This window comes from Pectinophora gossypiella, chromosome 14, assembly GCF_024362695.1.
Source record: "Pectinophora gossypiella chromosome 14, ilPecGoss1.1, whole genome shotgun sequence".
NCBI lineage: Eukaryota > Metazoa > Arthropoda > Insecta > Lepidoptera > Gelechiidae > Pectinophora > Pectinophora gossypiella.
Window position 1 is genome coordinate 5119684 of NC_065417.1, and position 26551 is coordinate 5146234.

The following is a 26551-nucleotide window of genomic DNA, read 5'->3' on the forward strand; positions in this document are numbered from 1 at the left end:
TACCTAACTGATCAAATAGAAGACATTAGTTTCAAACACAGACCAAGTAGAGATGCTACCGTTTCTAGTTAAGTGTAAGTAGATATACCTTTGTCCTAGTACGGATTTGAAATATACTACTCTGGGCGCCATCCCACTCGCGTCAGAAAGCAAAAAGGAATACTGCCCTTTTTTTCCTAAAAAGTAGCATGGAGAGGAATGCTACACCAAAAAGAGCATGGATTTTAAATTAGTGATGAGACATGTATACAGAACCTCGTAATAGACATATAAAAACACCGACCGAAGTATTAGGTAGTGGGTACATAACTACCTACTTTATTATTGTACGTAAATTAAATTTCAAGATTTTCAAGTAAGTATTGGTTATGATGTCCAAAACCAACTTAAAATAAAATAAATATACATTCTGATTATTTTTATGTAGAATTTAACTAAATAAGTATTTAAGTTTATAAGATTAACATTTAAAGAGGATTATACTAAAGTAGAATTTGAATTTAATGCTCATTGTGGAATTTCTGATTATTTAGTAGCTCGTTAGTGATAGGTTACTTTAGGAGCGTTATGTTTTGTCTAAAGTTATTATTGGCACTTGTTACGGATCTCGAGCAAAGGCATCGACCGGTCCACGATGAGTTCTTTCTCTGTAGCAGGTGCGCGTACGCAAGCTCAGCTCAGTTCAGTTCGAAAAGGCCGCATGCACGCGCTCCCTTGCCGCGGCCGCCGAAGTCCGCGCGAAAATGAAATCGAGTTTCTAAATTCAAACCACAAATATTCATTTTTAACTTTTTAATTTTACGTATTTAAATTAACTTTTTAAGTTTTCGTCTAGGAACGAAAGTTTGGTGTTTGTTTTTTTTTTTATAAAGTTTAACTGGAAGTGAAAATGAAGTTCTTTTTTGGTAATTTACCTAGTGTTCTGCTGATGTCGCTAGTTCTACTAGCTAATGCTCAAAGGTCTTCCAACAACCTCAGAGACGTCGGTGAGTTAAAATTTTAATACATAAAATTATCATACGTCCTTGTGTTTACGTATAAACATAAATATTTATACTATTAGATGTTGACAAAACTTTTCTTATCCACAATCAAAACAATCTTTGGCTGCACATTATATAATAAAAAAAAGAAAACGCAACTTTCTATCTGAACAAAATAAATAATTCACCGCAATTTGTTTCTACTTAGATTTATACCTACATTTATATAGTTGCGATTTACCTGATGAGGTAATTAATTACCTAATTACATTCAGTGATAATTTTTGTACCGTTTTTGCAAATTGCATAGAACATTCTATAAATGTAATAAAATTATACTAAAGTAGTCTATATGTCTAACTGGTACAAAATAAGGATTTTTTCATATTGCACAGAATAGGTACCTACACAAAATATTGTTGATAAACATTTTTTGAAATATCAACCTGTTTATTTAAATGTTTCGAGCATTTGAAAAGTTTAACGTCTATTTTTTCAAACAATTATTTAAGATACTTATTTATTTGTATAAAATCGATGCCATATTATTATAATATATTATAATCTACATTAATTGTGTTTGGTAATAAGAAAAAAATCAAATATAAGAAGTAGATAAAAGAAAGGAAGAATCGTAGCCACTTGAGCTGTCCCTATTTTCATTATCGAAGAATTATTAATACGTTTTATAAATAACGAAAATTAAGTTACATTTTCGTAAATGTCAACCCATTTAGCAATTCAGCGTCTAGCTTACCTATACATAGTAATTTCTGCCATGTACCTTAAAATCGTAGTAGCTTCATATTATTAATATAAATATTATTCGGTTATAGGCATTATAAAAACATTGAAAATACAGTGAATTTGATTCTTCGTTGATATTGTAATAAGTATTAATTAAGACCTCTGTCTACCCTTTCAGGGTATACAACATGCATGCATGGGTGCATGCTACGGTCACGAGCATTAATATGTATACACTTTGGTACCATGTCACATTAACTTTTTTGACAAATTGAACTGTAAGTCTCACTAAATGTCAAATATGTTAGTGCGACAGAGTCCTAAAGTGGGTACATGATATTGCTCATGACTGTACATACATCCACTTCTTGCTAGCTATATTTAAGTCCCATGCACTAACGGACAAACCTATTGCCTTAATCGGGCACAAATGAAAATAAACTCTTTCCTTAAAGTCACAAGACCGAATGTTTTTTTGAAATCCAAACCCCATTGTTTAACTATTGACACTATTGTAATAATTAAAAAATAAACGTTAATGTAATAATTCAATATTAAACTTGTCGTGTTTAGAATATAAAACATTGTAAAATTGACTTTATACTTTTTTGACAGATCTTAGGTTGTCCATCGAGTTATAAAATGGGCCTGAGATTCGATTATCCATAGTCAAACTCGCGCCTAAAGATACAAGAGAAAACCAATCAATCGATCTATCATTCTTTATTTAAATAATCCTGACACCCGGTTTGATGAGGTTGGTAAGTCACTTCACAATCCACACGATAGAAGATTCTTCATTTCATAAAAATACGTATAGGACGGGTACACACGGATGAAATGGGCATAATAAGACCACGGCATTATTACTAAATAGCAATAGGCTATAGTCAAATGAGATACTTTTTAGGAAACATCAAAACGAAATGTTTCTTGGAAATATAGTCCTGTGACGTCATCAATGAAAGCGGTCAAACGTCGTACTCATTGTTAATTAATTCGTAAATAAAATTCGAAAATAAATCATCTATTCTAAAAGTAAAATGAGATTGATTTTTGATCCTCTAGATTATCATTTTATAATTTATCTTTGACCCAGTCAAATAGCCTGGTCTTTCAATTAAAACTATTAAAACTTTTGAAATACGGACAGAGTTTACTTACTATCTTTACTTGTACTTTAAGAATTGCGAACCAGTCTCCTGGCATTGCAAAAAACTTAAAGAAAAATACCAATGAATAGGTAGAATATCTTTAGAAGTGTCTAACCAGTGTCGCACGACACAAACTTTCGAATGCAATCCATCAATAGTTTGTATAGGAAGTATACCATAACATCATAATATAAAATACAAACGAAAGAAAAAACCTGCTTTATATTTTGAATGGAAAGTTTAAAAAAATGCAAAATGACGAAAATTCCTACTGCCTAGTTATCTTTTCTAGTTTCTTATGTTATTTTCAACTAACTAATAATAAAACTAAGTTGCCTATGGTTATAGAACAACACGGACCTTCCCGTTGCTTGTTGATACAAGAAGTTGCCTATTTTTTTTTATGGATTTCTATCGTGATTCTTACAATAGTTACCTTGGTTAACCCGGGTGCTTTCAAAACCACTCGATCTTAGGCCTCGTCAATGCCATCGGGCAAGTCTGGGGCCAAGAGCAAACCCATCAAACGTAAAAAAAAGTTACAATAAATATCATATTTGAAAAAGACAAATTCAAATTCAAAAATACACACAGAATTCGTTACAATTGAAATCCCTTGAAACCAATTACTCAGTTTAGCCGCGGAAGCCTAATACATAGAGCTAAGATAGCTTTTGAATAAGACGTTTAAGTAAATAAGACAATCCTAAATTTATGTACTTTGCTAACATCCTTAATCAACTCTGTCTATAAGCCATCGTCACATGAATAATATCGTAACCACTGACGTCGACACGACGAGATGTATCGTCCACTGATTGTATGCATATGCAGTATGCTCATTGACTTCTATACATTACTCTGGACAGGTTGGCGGATAATGTACACATACATACATAAACAGCCTATATATGTCCCACTGCTGGGCACAGGCCTCCCCTCAATCAACCGGAGGGGGTATGGAGCATACTCCACCACGCTGCTCCAATGCGGGTTGGTGGAGGTGTATTTACGGCTAATAGCCGGGACCAACGGCTTAACGTGCTCTCCGAAGCACGGAATCATCTTACTTTTTCGGACAGTCAGGTGATTCAAGCCTGAAAAGTCCTTATTAAGTGATTTCGACAATGTCTCCATCGGGAATCGAACCCGGACCTCCAGATCGTGAGCCTAACGCTTTAACAACTAGACCACGGAGGCGGATAATATATTTTGTGCATACTTGATCCTCATCATCTTGGCGCTGTACGTCAACCAATAAGCCGTAGCGGAAGTTCTTGGAACAGGGTAGTTTCCAACTACTCAAATCAGTTACATTTTACTAAACGTCAATACACGGAATTACTATGGATTTTGTATGAAAAAGCAACCTGTGACGTCATAGAAAAACGTGACAAAATTTCGCACTTATTATTAAATTATTCGTTATTAAAATTCATAAATAAGTCAAACAGTAAAAAAGAATGTGTTTTTCGACAGTTTTAGATCTATCTTTTATCTTTTATTTAGTAATCAGAATTTCATAATTTATCTTTGACCTAAGAAACTACCCAACTATAATAAGTTATAACCCGTACTAATTCAATACGTCTCGTTAGTGTGCAACTCTCTTGACGTGAGATGTCTAATTAATTCGCACGGGTTATGCATAGCGTAAAACTTTTGCCCGGTTACAGGGTCCTATTTCATAAACATAATAATTGTAAATTACTGTGACAATCAGTCTAGCTTTTATTATAAGTATAAAGTAGTAAGTTTTATTACTTAAGTATGGAATAAGTAAGCTTGCTTCTATGCTGTTCTGGGAGCAAATAAAAAACATAGAACACGTTCAGCTGCTTGTCTTCCCGGGCATGTCGTAAAAACCGACAGAGGGATTGCGTCCTCTAACATGATGGACTAATGTTATGGGCGATAGGCTGATCCCTTATCACCATAGGGTTCATCATATCCATCTTAGGACTTCGTATCAACAGTGGCTGCAAGTTGTCTTTGATTACTTGTGGCTCTGCCCACCCCATTTGGGATTACGGGCGTGAGTTTATGTATGTATGTATGTAATTGTAAATTACTGTGACAATCAGTCTAGCTTTTATTATAAGTATAAAGTAGTAAGTTTTATTACTTAAGTATGGAATAAGTAAGTATTCCATACTTATGTAACGAACATGTAATTGTCACTGTAATCAACTATAATGTTTGTAAAATCGGGCCCTGATGACAGACAGTTTAGCCAGTCCAGCGTATAGTGTAGAGGTCAGTGGGTATGATCTGCAGTCGACTGACTGTATGCGGTATGCTCCGACCTAGATAAACCGTCACGCGTATCCTGTGCTAGTAGCCGACCACTCTGCGTTTTTTTTTTTTTTTTTTTTTTTTTTTTTTTTTTTTTTTTTTTTTTTTTTTTTTGACGTGACTTATTGTAGATTTGCCGCAGATGGCATTAACTACTTGGCCGGACAAATGGGGAGCGCTGAAGGCTCTCACCCGGTACAACGTTTAAGACAACAGGCCTGAGGGTGCCCAGTTGGGCGCGAACCTCGGCTCAGGGCGTCGTCTGAGAGGAAAAATATTTGAAAGAATTAATCGACCCTAGTGGGTCGATAGCGATAAGCGCTGAATGAGGGACCACTCTGCGTGGATATGTGACGTCATAGGTATTAATTACCATGTAGTTATTGCCTTAATGATTACTTTAACATACGTTTTTTTTATGTATTGCTTGTATCTGCTTTCACTACTCACTTATAGATCCTTCTTTTAGTGTAATATTTCTTTCTTTTATTGTTTTGTTTCTGCGTCTGCGTTGATGTCTTTTGTATGAAGGTGTGTCGAGTAATGACTATTTTTTTCAACGATTTTATTGCAATAAAAAATACTATTAAAAAAACATAGTTATTTATGTCTGTATGACGTTGGTAAGATATGATTAATATGTGCATAGTTACAAAAGATGTTCCAAATTGTGTTATTATAATAATATATTATTAGTATCATAAAATATGTTTAAAAATTGAACTTGTGTTATAATAAAAAATAATAACTTTTAGGTTGCATATTTTACGATGTGAAATATAATAATTATAATACTTATAAAGATCTACTCCTATACATAACAGAGGTGTAAAGTGACAGGTTATCAGCTTGACTATTCAGAGCTTTATCAAGCACATTTTAATTAATCAAAGCAAGTAATCAAAGACAACTTATCTAGTTTTAATACGAAGTCAGTTCAGCATAAAAACAATATTAATTTGAGCTAAAGAGTAATCTCTACTTTTTCTTTTTTTTTATAATAATCCTATAACAGAATTACATTGTCTTTACCACAGCTCATCAGGTCCAAAACAGGTGTTTTAAGTTATAAATAGTTATGTAAGCGTTGGCAATTATACGTATATACCTACGTGTACCAAATACCTCGTATTGTATAATATATATAGGTACCTATCTGTACATTGACAGTGTTTGTCGCTTTTACTTTCGTCAGCTGCTGTGATTTCTCTCGCTCGCCCGCTTATCACCACGCCAAATATTTGAAATGTAAAAATTTGCAATTAGAATACTTTATGATGGACCGTTTTGGAGAGACTGGCCGAAACTTGTTTTTTTTTTCTTATTTTAAAATTATTAATCCCACTGTTAATTGAGAGGACTCATGAGGAGGACGTATATAGGCTATTTAAATGTGTTATGTTATGTATGTGCGAACTAAATCCTTTAAAAAAACTATTCTGACTTGGTAGTTTAATATGATCTTTCGTAAGTATTATGTTATACTTATCCTATATATTATATCCTAAATAAAAAAAACGAAACACAAAATTTTTATCATTCATAATAGACTGAATACATTACATTTTATTCAAGTATCTAATATTATTAAGTTTTATGATATATCGAATACAAAGGGGCATGATTCAGACCATTATTCATGATTGTTTTATAAAAAAAAAATCAATTCTATACATTTGCGGTGGGAAATTCCACTTGATATTAGCGCAGAATAATGAGCAGAATCATCCCTCTCAGTATTCGTTACGATGTCACTTACATCCCATACAAGAACGTGCATGGGTCTTAGTGACACCTTAACGAATACTGAGGGTGATTCAGACCATGATTCTGAGTTGATATCAAGTGGTATTTCCTGTCTTTTATTATATTATATTTTTGAGCGACGCAGTGGCTTCCTTTATACAATGTCGACGTTAGTTAATGGATATATTTAATAACAATAAATGTATTAATAAAAATATAGGATAGCATTATTGACTTACTAATAAGGTAAAGGTACCTACCTAATATATAAGGACCTCTGCATATCTCCGCCTACCCAATTATCTATACTTATAATAAATCTGTAGAGAGGTCAATTCTGTACAATAAATATTTTTTCAAAATAACTATCAGGGGGTGATAAGTGATCGATACTAATGCCAAAAATGCAATCAGTAAAATTTTTGTCTGTCTGTCTGTCTGTCTGTCTGTCTGTCTGTCTGTCTGTCTGTATGTTCCTTATAGAAACAAAAACTACTGGACGGATTTTAATGAAACTTGGTACAATTATTCTTCACACTCCTGGACAGGTCATAGTATACTTTTCATCACGCTACAATCAATAGGAGCAGAGTAGTGAAGGGAAATCCTTTTGTATGAAAAATCTAAACCACTCAAGTTAGACGTTTGAAATTTGGCATGCAGGTACCTTAGATACCGTAGAGGTGCACTAAGAAAGGAATTCCCGAAATTCCTACGGGAACGGGAATTAGCGGGAAAATCCTTTTGTATGAAAAATCTAAACCACTCAAGTTAGACTTTTGAAATTTGGCATGCAGGTACCTTAGATAACGTAGAGGTGCACTAAGAAAGGAATTCCCGAAATTCCCACGGGAACGGGAATTAGCGGGAAATACCTTTTGTATGAAAAATCTAAACCATTCAAGTTAGATGTTTGAAATTTGTCATGCAGGTACCTTAGATACCGTAGAGGTGTACTAAGAAAGGAATTCCCGAAATTCCCACGGGAACGGGAATTAACGGGAAAATCCTTTTGTATGAAAAATCTAAACCACTCAAGTTAGACGTTTGAAATTTGGCATGCAGGTACCATAGGTACCGTAGAGGTGCACTAAGAAAGGAATTCCCAAAATTCTCACGGGAACGGGAATTAGCGGGAAATACCTTTTGTATGAAAAATCTAAACCACTCAAGTTAGACATTTGAAATTTAGCATGCAGATACCTTAGGTACCGTGGAGGTGCACTAAGAAAGGAATTCCCGAAATTCTCACGAGAACGGGAATTAGCGGGAAAATCCTTTTGTATGAAAAATCTAAACCACTCAAGTTAGACGTTTGAAATTTGTCATGCAGGTACCTTAGGTACCGTGGAGGTGCACTAAGAAAGGAATTCCCGAAATTCCCACGGGAACGGGAATTGACGGGAAAATCCTTTTGTATGAAAAATCTAAACCATTCAAGTAAGATGTTTAAAATTTGGCACGCAGGTACCTTAGACACCGTAGAGGTGTACTAAGAAAGGAATTCCCGAAATTCCCACGGGAACGGGAATTAGCGGGAAAATCCTTTTGTATGAAAAATCTAAACCACTCAAGTTAGACGTTTGAAATTTGGCATGCAGGTACTTTAGTAAACTTAAAGCTTAGTTGCAACAGGATATTACAAAATTCCCACGGGAACGGTAGTTAGCGGGAAAAAATATTTGTATGAAAAAATCAAATCTAAATAAAAGGAGAAACTGACTGACTCAGTGACTGACATATCAACGCATAGCCTGAACGGCTAAATGTAGGCATTTGTGGAAGGGACATAGCTTAGGTACCGTAGAGGTGCACTAAGAAAGGAATTCCCGGAATTCCCACGGGAACGGAAATTAGCGGGAAAATCCTTTTGTATGAAAAATCTAAACCGCTTAAGTTAGACGCTTGAAATTTGGCATGCAGGTACCTTAGTTAACTTAAACCTTAGTTGCAACAGGATATTGCAAAATTCCCACGGAAACGGGAGTTAGCGGGAAAAAAACATTTGTATGAAAAAATCGAAACCGCGTAAGATAGATGTTTTCAATTCAATTCAATTAAATTATTTATTGCATTCCATGTAGTACAATGGGGTGTTACATAGGCATAGGAACTAAAACATGGACCCTGTAGGGCACAGCAACGTTGAAGGGAAGAGAGGAAGTGTGTATTAAAATTAAAACTCAATGAACAATCAATTAAAAAAAAATCAATTCAATCAATTGATTCAATCTAGCATGCATGCATACCTTAGTAAATATAAAGTTTATTTTTGGCTGTATTTTGAAAAATGGGAGTTATTGGGAAAAAAATTGTATGAAAAAATCTAAACTGCATAAGTTAGATGCTTGAAATTTGATATGCACTCCCACACACACAAAGATCTCTCTCTTATATAACACGCCACGCGGACGAAGTCGCGGGCAAAAGCTAGTATACAATAACATTCATAACGTATCTGCATAAGCTATAATAAAATGACAAGTCACATAGAAAGTCACTTAACTGGATCACAGTGGAAACTTTTAGCATAACAATTGACAGTCGACTCGTCAAGCCTACACAGGAGGCATTGTTGCGAACATGATGTAGGCTTTACTACTGTGGACCCGTAGACCTTAGTCGGTCTTTAGCATCTTATTATACTGATAAACGTCTTTTGTACTTACATACATAAACTAACGCCCATTTTCCACCGAGGTAAGCAGATAATGGTCTGTGAGATTTGCATTTGTTTCGATCCTGGCCATACTACTCTAGCTCCCACCATAATCAGCATTCGTTTCATAATGTACGCGCGCTGGTTTGGATTAGTATTAACATAACAAATAATTTATTGCACAAACAGTAAAAAACAAAATACAAAACAAAAGAGAAATAGAATGAGTAAAATAGGCGGCCTTATTGCTAAGTAGCAATCTATTCCAGGCAACCTTTAAGTATAGGAGATATTTAATCATTCATACAATATAGCGGGATAGTGCAGCATGAGAATACTAATACGTATAAAAATAAATACAAAGATAGATACACTTACGACTATATAAACTACATAATAATAATACACATATAATTGTTATAATAAATAAATATCAATGCTTAAACTACTACATATACTATGGATGAAAAGGAGTAGATAAATTATAAAAATGAAGGGGAAATAGAAGTAAGGAAATGCGCCTTGATTTGCCCTTTAAAGGTAAAATGAAGCAAATAAAAAAAAGGAAAAAAAAGGAAAAGTAGGTCTATGAAATAACTATTTTGATTTCTATATCTATCTCTACATGTTTAAATAAAAAAATGTTGCATAAGCAAATAAAACTCATATATCTTTTTAATAACATGCATATATAAACAGTCTATACGTCCCACTGCTCGGCGCAGGTTTCCCTTCTTTCAACCAGAAAAGGTATGGAGCATGTTCGATCACGCTGCTCCACTGCCGGTTGGTCTTTTGTTAACACTCCAATGATATCTTTTCTTTTGGTAAGTATTTAACGGCCTACGTAGTCTAGTGGCTAAAGCGTTAGGCTCACGATCTGGAGACCCTGGTTTATTCCCGATGGAGACATTGTCGAAATCACTTTGTGAGACTGTGCTTTCTTTGATAAGGACTTTGTAGGCTTGAATGACGTGATTGTCATGGTGTGAGGAGGGCACGTTAAGCTGTTGGTTCCGGCTACTATCCGTAAAAACACCTCCATCAACCCGCATTGGAGCATCGTGGTGGAGTATGCTCCATACCCCCTCCGGTTGATTGAGGCTGTTTATGTTTACGTAAGTATTTGATTATGGAACTATGTGGGTAGAAAATTCTATAGAGATGTTCTCTATATGGTCGAATACCAGGTCATTGTCACGCCTCATCTATCTTGTAAAACACAACGATGGCTACTTTAGATAAGCTGTAAAACTTAAATTGTTCCGAGTAACGATGGCATATAAAAATTAACTGTAAGCATATTATACAGTTAAAAGGTTATAATTACTGCGATATATATCAAGTACCTAGATCTTTAATAAAGATCATCTTGTACCCATAAAATATATAAATATATACTGAAATGAATGACGCCTGATTCAAATCTACAATTATAATAATAGGAATTCAGTCATTCAAAATAATAAAAAAAAAGTTGAATTAATTAGTAGAAGTATAGTCATTAATACGATTTTTGACACGATCAACTTTGGACTATCGGCAGTTTGATATTACTTAAGTACTTACTATTATTGGTTAGATACACTTACTTTACTATTCTTCTTCTTTTGGTGTCAGCGTTACTATTGAGCCGCCAAAGGCCCCTGACATGGCTCATGTAACGACTACTGACTTACATCAGTAAGTATCAAGTAAGTAGTAGGGACCAAGCAAGGGCTTAACGTGCCTTCTGAAGCACGGATCATCTTTCTTTCGGAAAATCAGGTGATCAGCCTGTAATGTCCTATAACCAAACTAGGGATCACAAAGTGATTTTCGTGATGTGTTCCCGCCGGGATTTGAACCCGGAACCTCCGCATCGTGAGCCCAACGCTCAAACCACTGGACCAAGGGGGCCGTTACTATTAAAAAAATATACATTCACTTCACCAACATACTTTTTGATAAAATATTAAATGTAATTGTAATAGTGTTATATAAGTATCATAAGGTGTGAATTATAATAACCAATTAGCATTCAATCACCCACATTTTAAGACGATATCTCTCTCATTATACCAAATTATAATCCGACCATGTTACGTATTAGTGCATATTTGTATATATATTACAAATATTCGGCAGCAGATAATTTGGCCGTGTAAACAAGTTATAACTACGAGGCAAGAGAAAGTAGTCGGCCCACCTTCTGTATAATTGTAGAGGTATGATCTGTAGACATGTATAGGACATTTTTAAAGTAATTTCAAGTTTGAGAATAGTGAAAAAGATATGAAATATATTTTAAAAAACTATGTTCCCTTATACCAAAGACGTGCGTGTATGAAACGATTGATAATTATGGAGCAAGCGAGAGCTAAGGATTGAATAAGGATTGAAGCAAATGGAATTCCATAGTCTCTGCTTAGTCCGGTGGGAAATAGGCATGAGTTTATGAATGTACTTATGTTTGTATTTACATTATGTAAGTACGAAGCAGATACATAGTTATTAACCATATCAGAGGCCTTTGTCGATTAAAAAAAAAAAACATTTTTAAGAGTAAGAGGTAATGAAAGACCTTTTAGACGTCTTCATACATGCAAATCAAATTCAAATCAATTTATTTCAGACTATAGTCCTTAATACATGAAAATAAACAAAATTAAAAGAGAATGAGTCAAAACGTCCCCTTGCGAATTACAACTAAATAAGGCTATTTTCGACAAACTTTCATTTTTTTTCGATTTTACAGATACTAATGAAACCACTTACATGTGTCTGTTGGAAGGGGGACGGGTCTCAGACGGGACTCGGGGTCTTTTAAAAGATTTCATTATATCTCCGCCCGGGTTTTTACAATCTATTTACTTATCAACCTTTGATAGGCAAATAAAGCGCCTTACCCAAAATTTATTTAAGATCTTTTTCATAAACTTAAGTACTTATACTATTTGACAAACATTAAGTAAACTCCTAGTTCCAATTTGGTAACGGTCACAGTTTCCGGTCATTTGGTAAAGTTAGTCATTGGCCAATACTACGCAACATACATTAAGTATATGGTAGAGGTTTAGTAGGTACTTAGTAGTTTTTTGTAGCTAGTAAGTATTTTACCTACCCTACGGCATCTCATCTGTGTGAGCTTTAATTATATATTATAAAATACCATCAGTATTTTATAATTAAGATATGAAACATTTTAATTATTTATTTAACTATTGGTAGTGTCAATAAGTAATTTCTAATTGGGAATTATAGTCGTGTGCTTATGTTACGTTTTGTTTTACGTAATGTTAATTAATTATTTTGATTACTATTTTACGAAATACAGATGCACATCAAAGTTTAGATGCCTACGTACAGTGTCCTAACGTAACCCACCACTTGTTCTATTATATTTTTTTATTTCTTTTGCTTTTTTAAAAAAGTCTCAGGTTTTGTCCCGAGGTTTATCTGGCAGCTAGTTTTCCTCGGCTCTACGGATTGTGAAAAGCAGTAGTTTAAGGCGGATGAGACGTTCGGAAAAAAATATATAATTGTAAGTATGTAAAAAATTACGACTCATTTGACTTGGAGTTTGGATGTCAAAAGCGTAATAAGTCTGTAAATCTATATGGATTATGTAAGTACAGTGTACATCAATACAATCCTTGTATATACCTCTATATAATTAAGCCCTACTAGTAGCCTTTATAGATCCGAATTAAATAGCAATCAGTAATAAATATAATAACAGCAGAAGCGCCGAGCTGTGGACCGCACGGCCTTCAACCATGACCTAACATTCGTTTTGAAACTAAATAACTAAGGTGGATGTGTCTGTAACGTAGCTAATAATATGGTCATCGTTCATCTGTGCTGTATGGTACGGTACTGTCGCTAACAACTGTTCAAAAAAAATATTATGAAAAAATGAATGTTGAATTTATTAATAAATCTTATTGTAAATCTGGGCTCGAATCCCGGTGGGGACATATCACAAATATCACTTTGTGATCCCTAGTTTCATTAGGACGTCACAGGCTGATCATCTGATTGTCCGAAAGTAAGATGAATAATCCGTGCTTCGAAGGCACATTAAGACGTTGGTCCCGGTTACTACTTACTAAGTAAGTAGTAAGTATGTAGTCGTTACATGAGTCACGTCAGGGGCCTTTGGCGGGTCAGTAAAACCCTGACACCAGGGTTGACGAGGTTGGTAATCCACCTCACAACCCACACAATAGAAGAAGAAGAAGGTATTTCTTGTATTGGTATTGCTTCTTTTTTAACACGTTGACAGTCTCCATACAAAACGTTTTGACTTCCTTGTAAGTCCCACGTATTACTTCAACCTTTGCTAAGTTACCCGGGATCCAAGTGTAATGGGTCATGTATGGGTCACGGACGTATGAATCTAGTTCGTCATGACCCGTATATGGATCACTGGACTGTCAACGTGTTAAAACTATTAATTGTGTTCTGCTACTACCAACTTATTATAGTACTAACCTAACTGACACTTTTCGATGTGACTGCACAAATTACTTATTAATGGTCAAGAGACGTACATAAAAAAGTTGCCCGCTTCAAATGTTAAAGATACAAAATTACGACAAGAATTTGTGTGTATGAATAAGTGCCTTGAGGAGCTAAGGCTCTCGTAATGAAAAGCGTGTATAATGGATAGATATATTTGTATTTTAACAACATTATAATATGTTTAGTGTCATTGCTTATTTGATACTTGACCCTTCTGCGCATGCGTACCTAAATAATGATACATTTAATGATAGGTATGTGTTATTTTATGTGCATAAATGCTTTATCTATCTATCTAAGTATTATTTAACCCAATGTTGTATAATATGTTACTATGGTAATTTTTAGAGCCGTGGTAGCCACCCATTTGGTAGAACGCTTGCCTCTCACTTTGAGGTCGCAGGTTCGAATCCAGCACAGGCCTAATGATTGTCGAATATGTATTCGAATTCATGTTTGGATCATAAATGATTATGACGTGCTCAGTGGTGAAGAAAAACATCGTGAGGAAACCCACGTTCCCGAGAAATGCATTTTCATATACAGACCATATATCTACGAGAAACTAATCAAGTACTTACATTCAAAATAAATGTACATTATATGAAATGTACCACATTTTTTGCACTGATTAGCAAATTTAATTAGCCAGTGTTTTATTCAATATCGACCTCGTTTCTCAATGTGCGCAGTGACATGTGGTAAGTGCGATATCCTTCCTAACTGGTGGAGCAATACTCTGAGATACATTCAATTCTTGATGTTTGCTATGATTTATTATACTTAATCATGTAAAGTGCCTATTGTGTAGTGGAAAATAAAGTATGAGTAAGTATTTACTTTATAGATTCACATTGATTTATTTTATTTTAAATGCCTCTGCATTTAAAAGTCTGTTTTACTGTGTATGTATGTGTGTTACAATTGGGAAATGTAAATATTGTAAGTTATAATGTATTTGCCCTCTTTGCGACACCCTGACAGGGTATGTTATAATATGAATTATTATTATTAATGATGATATTGTAACATGACATGCAATAAATAAATAAATAAATAAATAAATAAATAAATAAATAAATAAATAAATAAATAAATAAATAAATAAATAAATAAATAAATAAATAAATAAACTCTTTATTGCTTCAAAATACAAAGCAAATTTACATAATATATAATTTATCCTTACATAAAGCATCTATAGGCGAGCTCAAGTTTTCATAATTAGACGGCGATACGGCTCACCACTTACCACGTTGGTCCAACAGAAATCTTGGTGAGATGTGGTTACTTAGTTCATCTTGCCATGGATGTAGGTACTTGCGACAACCTCATTGGGATTTAGTCGTGAGCTTATCGTTATGTTTTGTTAAAATAAAGAACCATCTTCATGGCGCGATGCAATTCGTGCGATATCAGATCGTTTTGATTGACATATAAGTTTGTGTCAAAAATGTTAATGTAAAACCTTGTAAAGTATTAGTAGCAGATATTTCCTAACGTAAAGGTAGGAAAGTATAGTACTGGACTGAATAAATCAATAAAAAGAGGATAAAATTATTGAGATAATATAATAAAAGATGAATTTGAAAACGATTATGAATACTACAGTCTACAGAACCCAGAGATTTGTGTAAATATTCAACCAGTTTAGTGTAATACTTACTTATAATTACATTAAAAATCACCCTAGCATCACAACGTTTTCGAAACAAAATTGCAGCTTAAATTATGATATCACTGATTTATAGAACTATAATTTGCATGTCTCAGATAGCCAAATATCACAAAGTCGAGAAACAAGAAAAATTACGAAATAAACACGAATTAGCGAATGCAGTTATTCCAAAACTCTGACATTTGCAAGGTCAAATTAACTTGAAAGAATGTGGACTACATATTGACTACAGATTATAAATAAAAGAAGCCATGTATATTCTGAAATAAAAGTGAAAGAAATCAGCGTCCATTTTGTCACAAGCAACATCCAATGAGAGTTGAACGTTATTTAGTCTGCATACTTGGTTGAATTTCAACTTATCAGATTGTATTTTGGTATCACCCAATGTGTACACGTTTATATTGACACAGTTTGACCAAATTGTCGCCGAGAATTTCGCGACTTTCGTATTATATAAGTAGGTATTTAATTGCCTGAATGTGCTTTAGTTGTGTTGGGGATTTTTAGTGTTTTTTGTGTGATCGAGACATCAAATTCAAATTCAAAAATGTCTTTATTCAGTTGGTAACATAAGTTACACTTTGAATCGTCAACGATCAACGCTCCTACCACTACTAGACAGAGGCTGTTAACATTGAAATGAAAATAAACCATTAGAGATCTATTTATAAAAAAATAATATTAATAAAATAATAAAAATATGATAATATTATAATTAAAATATGTGCAATATTAGTACTCAATATTCTAGATAGATGACGCCGGCGTCTGCTTCATGACGATACACAGACCGAAACCCCTAAGCAGTAAGTGTTACAAAAGCAAAAGTAATTTATTTAAATTTTGTAAATTCTTACATTTGATTGCACTAAGGGTACTTGTTTATTTATTTAGATTCCGTCTATGATAACGAATAAACAATCAATCATTCCTTCTGGCTTAGGAATCATCGGATTTGACCTTTTACAGTATGCAATACGTTTTCCTAGTTACCTATGAATTGATTGAACCTTATTATTTATGCATTTGGCTATCAATAAGTACTTATATTTAAAAATAGCTCTGTCTACCTGTGTAAAGACTTTTTTGACGAGACTTATTGTAGATTTGCCGTAAGTGGTAGTTAAGAATGTAAATGTTAATAGGTATAAGTACTAAGTTAGTTTGTATTACTTATTACTCGAGCATGGTAGAAGTAAAGACGGACTTATTTCATCTCCGTATAAATTTAATACTTAATATAATAATGTACCATAAATGCATTTAAGCATTTTTGTACACAATAATGAATATAACCAAAAGTGATGCTTTATTAATTACCAAGAAGTGTGAACCAAGAAATTTTGTTAAAATTGACTTTATAATGTGTCATAGCGTCGTTAACATTTATAAGGAAATATGTTATTAAGAATGTTAATATTTCTTCCACTTATATGGACCGTTATTATTATCGTCGTCAAAATCAATATTATACCTACTTACCTACTACCTATGCAACAAACATTTTATACCTTATTTATTATATAATAAAGACTAAGTGTAGATAATACCAGAGTTACGCAAAAATGTCTCCGCGGCGCTACTGTCACAGATTTTGCATTGAATTATTTTGACCTGTCAATTAGTTCTTAGACTACTTCCCTTGCTCGGACTATATTTTTCAACTTTTCGTTTCGTAACATCAGAGTTAAAGGGACGTTTTTTGACTGGAAGGACTTATTCTCACCATAAGAGTTGCGTATTACCATTTTGGTTCAGAACCCTACTAAGGTCGTTTAGGTCTAAAGAGTTTTTGTCTCATAACATGTTTACTTATTACTTAATCAACTTTACAATCATCTTTAGCCTGAAGGCTTAAAGCATTAATCTGTTTTAAAACATAATATATTTGTCAGAGTTTGTTAAATGACCTAATCATGTTTTAATCTCTTAATCATCGAGCCAAATTCGAATACTTTTTTCGTATCGAATACGTTGCCTGTAAATTTATTACATTGACGTAATTTAGTAAGTCTAGAGTGTAGTTTAAATTGTCTCTATTTATGGGCATTGCATAGTTCGTAAAGTATTTTACACTAATAATATCAAGAACACGCCTATCTACCTATATTTTATTTCCACAGAATATAAATGTCACTGTTTTAAATACACCGTGATTAATTTGACAGCCGATAGAACAATATCTTTCTTATGTGTCTCTTTTTGAAAATTTGTCTTGCTGTCAAAAGCTAGCTTTATTTATATTATATATACATGTGATAACGATGTATACGTAGTTTGCTAGAAGTTTATTTTAGTATTGTAGATTGACTCGGATGGTATTATCTACTTGGCCGTACCAATAGTGAACATTGAGAGCTCTCGTTAGGTAGTTTATTTAGCTATTAAAATCATCTCCAATTTAATATGACTTCAATGATATTTTTAGTTTTGTTTTCTAATATATCAATGCCAATGAAGACATATTTATAAAAGTACTAGCTTTTGCCCGCGACTTCGTCCGCGTGGCGTGTTATATAAGAGAGAGATCTTCGTGTGTGTGGGAGTGCATATCAAATTTCAAGCATCTAACTTATGCAGTTTAGATTTTTTCATACATTTTTTTTCCCAATAACTCCCATTTTTCAAAATACAGCCAAAAATAAACTTTATATTTACTAAGGTATGCATGCATGCTAGATTGAATCAATTGATTGAATTGATTTTTTTTTAATTGATTGTTCATTGAGTTTTAATTTTAATACACACTTCCTCTCTTCCCTTCAACGTTGCTGTGCCCTACAGGGTCCATGTTTTAGTTCCTATGCCTATGTAACACCCCATTGTACTACATGGAATGCAATAAATAATTTAATTGAATTGAATTGAAAACATCTATCTTACGCGGTTTCGATTTTTTCATACAAATGTTTTTTTCCCGCTAACTCCCGTTTCCGTGGGAATTTTGCAATATCCTGTTGCAACTAAGGTTTAAGTTAACTAAAGTACCTGCATGCCAAATTTCAAGCGTCTAACTTAAGCGGTTTAGATTTTTCATACAAAAGGATTTTCCCGCTAATTTCCGTTCCCGTGGGAATTCCGGGAATTCCTTTCTTAGTGCACCTCTACGGTACCTAAGCTATGTCCCTTCCAAATTTCAAATGCCTACATTTAGCCGTTCAGGCTATGCGTTGATATGTCAGTCACTGAGTCAGTCAGTTTCTCCTTTTATTTAGATTTGATTTTTTCATACAAATGTTTTTTCCCGTTAACTACCGTTCCCGTGGGAATTTTGTAATATCCTGTTGCAACTAATCTTTAAGTTTACTAAAGTACCTGCATGCCAAATTTCAAACGTCTAACTTGAGTGGTTTAGATTTTTCATACAAAAGGATTTTCCCGCTAATTCCCGTTCCCGTGGGAATTTCGGGAATTCCTTTCTTAGTACACCTCTACGGTGTCTAAGGTACCTGCGTGCCAAATTTTAAACATCTTACTTGAATGGTTTAGATTTTTCATACAAAAGGATTTTCCCGTTAATTCCCGTTCCCGTGGGAATTTCGGGAATTCCTTTCTTAGTGCACCTCCACGGTACCTAAGGTACCTGCATGACAAATTTCAAACGTCTAACTTGAGTGGTTTAGATTTTTCATACAAAAGGATTTTCCCGCTAATTCCCGTTCCCGTGGGAATTTCGGGAATTCCTTTCTTAGTACACCTCTACGGTATCTAAGGTACCTGCATGACAAATTTCAAACATCTAACTTGAATGGTTTAGATTTTTCATACAAAAATATTTTTCCGCTAATTCCCGTTCCCGTGGGAATTTCGGGAATTCCTTTCTTAGTGCACCTCTACGTTATCTAAGGTACCTGCATGCCAAATTTCAAAAGTCTTACTTGAGTGGTTTAGATTTTTCATACAAAAGGATTTTCCCGCTAATTCCCATTCCCGTAGGAATTTCGGGAATTCCTTTCTTAGTGCACCTCTACGGTATCTAAGGTACCTGCATGCCAAATTTCAAACGTCTAACTTGAGTGGTTTAGATTTTTCATACAAAAGGATTTCCCTTCACTACTCTGCTCCTATTGATTGTAGCGTGATGAAAAGTATACTATGACCTGTCCAGGAGTGTGAAGAATAATTGTACCAAGTTTCATTAAAATCCGTCCAGTAGTTTTTGTTTCTATAAGGAACATACAGACAGACAGACAGACAGACAGACAGACAGACAGACAGACAGACAGACAGACAGACAGACAGACAGACAAAAATTTTACTGATTGCATTTTTGGCATCAGTATCGATCACTTATCACCCCCTGATAGTTATTTTGAAAAAATATTTAATGTACAGAATTGACCTCTCTACAGATTTATTATAAGTATAGAAGATTACATTTTTATGTACTTACTTTTTTGTAATCATTACAAAAAGCCATAACCGTGACCGCTTTACATGTCATGTTCGACTATTGTCATAAGTCTATCTAACTCATTCCATTTCGTAACCGTAATGTTCTACGACGGAACAGTACTCTCTAATTAATCTTAGGTACTCAAAATAACCTAGTTTAGATCCTATTCAGACCTTAGAACATGTAATAAAACATCTAAGTCGTGACTCCTAGGCGGCGATAATTAAAACCGATTTGCTTTACGTTGAAGGGTTAAAACCACTTTCGTAAGAGGAGTGTTGGAAGTAAGCAGCAATGTACAGCGATTTAAGTGTTTGGATCTCTTATCGTACACCGTTCTCTATGCTAATTTAAAAGGACAATTTAGAGCCGTGCACGGGATTTTATAGCGCGATATGTCTGAAGATAACAAGCGGTTACGAGCTTCCCTGAGTGCAGTTTTAAGCTATCTAGGCGAGTGTAGTTTGCTTCAGATGGTTGTATTACAGTGCAGTTGAATACTGTAAAGTTGTGTGAGGAAATTGCAGTAACTAAGTCAGAGAGTCTTCTGGAAGGGATTGTACAAATGGCTCTACATTAATTACCGAGCTTGTCACAAGTGGCTAACCAATTTCATTATTAAGTAGGTATAATAAATATTTAAAAATAGAAATGGAGTGAAATGTCTTTGTTCTGTATTTGTGTAATAATGAAAAAGTAAATTAAATTCTGGCCAACAAAAAATCTCTCGTTCAAAGGTGAATAAAGTTTTTGTCAACATTTTCCAATGTCTATTTGCGGCGTTTAACTCTCCAAACGTGAAAACACTTAAGGCACGTTCCAACCCAAGTCATGACCATGTTTTTCTTATATCTTTAATCGTACAAAAATGGTACGTGAAAATATCGCTCCGTTGGCGAGTGCAAAATTTTATTGCGCCATCGCCGTTTCGTGCATCCGTATCGATTGAACACAAATTTTATTCGAATCGCAACCTTTTCCCAATACCGACGATACTAACCTACGAATTCACGATCAGTATGAATATAACGCGAAAAATACATTTTGCTATTTTGCGAGTTTAAATTTGGAATTTGTTCGCATTCGATTTGATCGTCGAATGTTTTTACGGATGTTTTGTTTTTAAATTGTCCAATTGCTAGGCACCAACGTATTTTTGATAAATAAGGTTTCATGTTATCTCATTTACACCCGATTCAATAAATGGTAAGTATTTATTAGTTTTAACAATAAACAATACGATTCGTGACTCCGTTTACCTGATAGTTACCGTTATTATAAAGACGGTGGATAAATCAAGTCGTGAACTGGTAATTACCATTTCTGTCTGTTAATGGTAAGGTTCTTAATAAAATGAGGCAATGAATTATGCGGTCACATGTTATGAAATTGAAGTCTAAAGAGGGTTTTCTGGAGGGGTCGTGTCGACAAGCTGGACACCTTCAGGAAGATTTTTGTCCAAAGATCGTGGTTTATCGCCGTTTCCGCGGAAGATCGCCACTTTGTATGCACTACCGCACTGGACCGGTCGAGTGGCATAAAATGTGGTTTTCTTTTCATGTTGGTGATGTTGGATATTTTTTATATATGTACACTTCTTCTTCTTCTATCGTGTAGGTTGTGAGGTGGATTACCAACCTCATCAACCCTGGTGTCAGAGTTATTTTTGAGCCGTCAAAGTCTCCTGACATGGCTAATGTACAGGGACTGACTGATCAGATGATCAGTCTGCAATTTTCATGTAAAATGATGCCAAGACGAAATCACATCGATCGCAACATCAAAAAGTTATCAGATCTCATGTAGAGCCAAGCTTCTAACTCTACGCGGCCTAACTATACAAACCATAAGTTCCTAAACTCTAAACCGGAGAAATATGCTTGCTCGATTCGCTTTGCTCGTCTTGGCGGAGGCACTACCGTGCTCCCAAAAATGTTGTACATTTACATATTATAAACAACAGTAATTATGCCATACTGTAATATGTATAAAAGTCAACAAAGTAATCATTATGAGCATTTAATAAGGCCCAAGGTTTACCTACAACGAAGAATTACATTCCAGACAACACACGAGAAGAAAGTTACCTCTATAAGTTGTAATATAAAAAAAAACAATCCAAAAACAATTATGTACATGTACAGTATAATTACTAAAGATAGTGTATTATGAGTCAGCGCTTAAAAGAGAAAGTTAATTAACACTGATATTAGTTTACAAAAGTAATTTAGACGAAGTAATAAACCGGTAGCAATCTGGAATACTTAGTAATTAGTCCAATTGGACTATAAATTTGTGTAAATATATTATCGAAGGAACAATGTTGAAGGTGTAAAGGTACACCTTCGATCATAAATATTATATTGGTAGAAACACTTGCCACCTAAAAGAGATAACACCACCATCAAAATGAGGTTATAACTTATAATTACTGTAACCTGGAACCTGACAGAGGGCAGTAACTGACAGTAGTATTCAGGGGCGGAGGACAGGAGTCCTAGTACGGTTTTGAAATAGACTACTCTGCGCGCCATCCCACCCGCGTCAGATAGAGTACTGCGGGGCGGAACGCAAGAGGGAAACCACTGCCCTATTTTTCTCTAAAAAAGTAGCATGGAGAATGCAACACCGACAGGAACGTGGCTCATATATTAGTTATAGAAGATGATATTTCCATACTTACTTTTTCGAAATAAGTACTTGAACTTGAATGTGTAAACTTGAAGTAAGTATCAAAATTGACACAGGGAGGATATTTTGTAATTTTTGTATAAAACTGTGCGTGATTTGCTCTACAGACATGAAAAGGTGAAGACTATTTGGCATTGGAACCCGCATCCAAGTTGTAAATGTTTGTTTCCTTTTGTTGGTTGCCTGGAAGAAATTGCTCTAGAGCAATAAGGCCGTCCAAATTGTACTGTATTCATGTGTTTTGTCTGATTGTTGAAATTTTAGTTCTGTGCAATAAAGTATATTTGATTTGATTTGATTTGATTTGATTGGAAGGTTTTCTAAGCCCAACGATGAAAAATACTCTATTTACTTATGTCCATAACTAGGTTTCGAGTTGTCCAGTTATGTGCCAATTTTCACCTAAATCGATTGAGCGGTTTCGTCGTGAGTAGGTAACAGGCAGAGAGTTGCTTTCGCATTTACAATATTAACACTTTCGGATACACAGACTACGGGTCTTTGACCTTGATGATGATAATAATGTCACTCGAAACCGGGGCATCGCGTCTTTGTATCCCTGAAGTTATTAAGTGCCTAGGTGTGATTTATTAAGTTCACGTAACTACAATACGCACAACCATATACACATAAACAGCCTATGTACGTCCCACTGCTGTAGGGCTCTCCTCAATCAACCGGAGACGGTATGGAACATACTCCACCACGCTGCTCCAATACGGGTTGGTGGAGGTGTTTTTACGGCTAATAGCCGAGACCAACGGCTCAACGTGCCCTCCGAAGCACGGAATCATCTTACTTTTTCGGACAATCAGGTGATTCAAGCCTGAAAAGTCCTTACCAAACAAAGGACAGTCTCACAAAGTGATTTCGATAATGTCGCCATCGGGAATTGAACCCGGACCTCCAGATCGTGAGCCTAACGCTCTAACCACTAGACCACGGACGCTGTTACACCAATAAATGAACAAAACGGAACGCCCGTCTAAATTAAGATGATGACATTTATCAAAAAAATATATAATTTTTAACTTTCATGTACTTACTAATGGACCAATGCCAAATAGCATAACTTAATAACACATAAAGTAATCTGTGAAAATTACAACTATAGCTACCTATTTACGGTCCAATAGATACATCCCTTAAAAGTTAGGACAGACGGACGGACGAACAGACAAAGAGCGTCAGCTTAGTTATTACTAACGTTAACGATCTTACCCCAAACCCTTAAACCCTATAGGATCCCGTTACGGTAGATACGGCGCCCTAAAAAATAATTTCGTAATACAAACTCGTTCCCACGAATTCCGACGCTATCTATTGAAATGTCCTCAGCACAAGTAACTACGGGAACCTAGTCGCCCAACCACCGTCCAACGTTCACAATACCCTCTACAAGGAAGACATGCGTTTGCGCAACCCGCAAACTGGAGCACGATCCGCGCGGATTGATACTCACTGTACACAGCGTGTTTGGAAAGTATCGGGGGATCTACCTATTTTACGCAGGTATACAGGCATGCAGTTGATATCACGTGGTATCAAGGATTTTTCGAATTGGTGCTGACTAAGAGAGAGTGTATTAGGTACACCTCCATCAATAATACAGCTATACATTTGCGCTAATATCAGTCACTGATGTGAAATTCATATGTAACTTACCAATTTGTACACGATCTTAGCATGCAAATAAAGAATAATGAATAGGTATTTAGGTATTTGGGTTATTGAGGACAGAAGAGGCAAGATGATTGGACACTTAATAAGACACGACGAATTTATTAAAAACATCATAGAAGGAAAGCTAGAAGGAAAGAGACCAAGAAGAGCTTACATGGAACAGATTAAAGAGAAGGCGAACGTCGTGTCTTATAAGGAAGTGAAGGAATTGGTCTTAGATAGACAAGAATGGAGAATGCTACACCAATAAAGCGTGGCTCTTAAATTAGTGATGATGTGATGATTTACAATATTGAATTATATCCAAGCGTCGTAAAGCACAATATTGTTAATTTTAAAACCACCCTATAATTCTATGGACGTTCTGCAAGCTGTTACAACGAAGGACAGGATTTTCTCACAGTCACTTTGATTTACTAACTGATAAAATATAAGTAATATGTCTTCGGTACCTAAAATAACATACCCATATCTAAATATAAAATTGCTTTAAGACATGCTATAGCAATTGGTCGTGTTTGAGCAATACTCCCATGCTTGGCATCGTAGCCATAGCTTGTGGAAATTGCTATCATACAGGCCTATTACTAGGAAAATGATAAAAACACAGTGCCTTGAAAGATCTAGGAAATATTGGAGGCTTGTAAAGAATTTAATCAGAGAACTATTACCTATTTCACGGCAATATACGAACACCAGTGCCGTGTTCATCAAAACTTACAAGTTACACGTTCACAAGCTACAAGTTACAAGAACGTGTAAATTACGTTTATCAAAAAAAGTAGAGGAATTGTAAAATATACTAGTGAAATAAATATTGACACTTGTAACATGTATTTTACATGAGTAGTTTTGATAAACACAATACATTTTTGTAATAATAAAAATTTTTACAAGAAAATTTCTTGTAATACAGGGCTTATAAGTTTTGATAAACAGGGCACAGCCTTCGACTTAAAGTAAGGAAAAAATTAAAGTTAAGTACATACATACATAAACTCTCGTCAGTAATCCCTAATGGGGTAGGCAGAGCCACGATATAAAAGTAAGTGCGGAATGCAAACAAATGTCAAATAGCAATATTGCTTTTCAGATGAATCGCTTCCTTTTTAACCCGCCTGTGTCGTTACGTGAGTCATGTATGTCTTTAGCGGCTCAATAATAACTTTGAAGTTTGAAGAGGATGGTACTCTTGATACCGACACAATAGAAGATTAAGTCATTCCAAAAAAAGCTAATCTTCAAATGCTTCGAGTTGTTTGTTCGACTCTGGAATTAACAGAATAAACGGGATAGTCGGTCCAATTTCTAGAAAGCTTGAAATTCCCGCCGGGCCATTTACGTGTACTACAATCATAGTAGACGGGATATCGATTGCTCTGGCCGATATAATGGTCGCTCTCAGCTAAACCCATTGCGCTATTTGCCGTTTGAATGCCCTCCTTTCCTGGGCCACGGCTGATTGTGGATGGTAAGTGGACTGGTAGGTACTGTGATTTGAGGACTGAAACTGCCTGATGGGCGTTTAAGACTAGTATAAACTGGATTTTTATTTTAATTCGTAGACTTAGTTATATTTATTGAAAATACGTCAACTGTCAACACGCGCTCACCTGCTGTCGAAGATTTTCGTGAATTACTGTGAAATACTGTGATATTACAAAGGAAACTAGTAGCAAAGTGAACATTGACACCTAATTCCACTGTGATATTGTTATGCAAAGCTAACAGAGTGAAATAGTGATAAAAACAGTGTGCAAATCACAACTCGCATCTCACAAAAATCACTACTACCCTCCAAAAAAAAAATAATAAAAAATAAAATGTAAACATGTCATATGACATATTCAAAAGTGTTGTCACCAAATAAAAAAAATAATTCTACCGCCAACCATGGACAATGAAGATGATTCTAGAGTGAGTGACCAGACTTCACAACATCCTAATGTCACCGGAATAAACAACAAGGCATCACCCAAGAAACTTGTTCAACAAGTGTTTCACCCTAGC

The 26551-nt window shown here is 34.9% G+C and overlaps 2 protein-coding genes across 6 annotated transcripts in view; one reads left to right on the forward strand and one right to left on the reverse strand.

Moving 5' to 3' along the window:
* Positions 1 to 26551, reverse strand: part of LOC126372577 (nuclear envelope phosphatase-regulatory subunit 1) — a 598500-nt gene that overhangs the window by 344797 nt on the left and 227152 nt on the right. The window contains exon 5 of one of the 5 annotated variants that reach the window (XR_007567172.1): positions 1947 to 1988. The exons of 3 other annotated variants lie outside the window; for them this stretch is intronic. The gene's annotated coding sequence lies outside the window, so the exon portion shown is untranslated. Of the gene's footprint in view, positions 1 to 1946; positions 2007 to 26551 lie in introns of those variants that run through there. One more of the 5 variants, XR_007567170.1, reaches the window with a different exon arrangement.
* The window catches only part of LOC126372546 (CD209 antigen-like protein C), a 119388-nt gene continuing 93545 nt past the window's right edge, over positions 709 to 26551 (forward strand). Inside the window, exon 1 of the mRNA XM_050018366.1 lies at positions 709 to 986. Coding sequence (XP_049874323.1) covers positions 890 to 986 — 97 coding nt within the window. The 5' untranslated portion in view covers positions 709 to 889. The remainder of the gene's footprint in view (positions 987 to 26551) is intronic.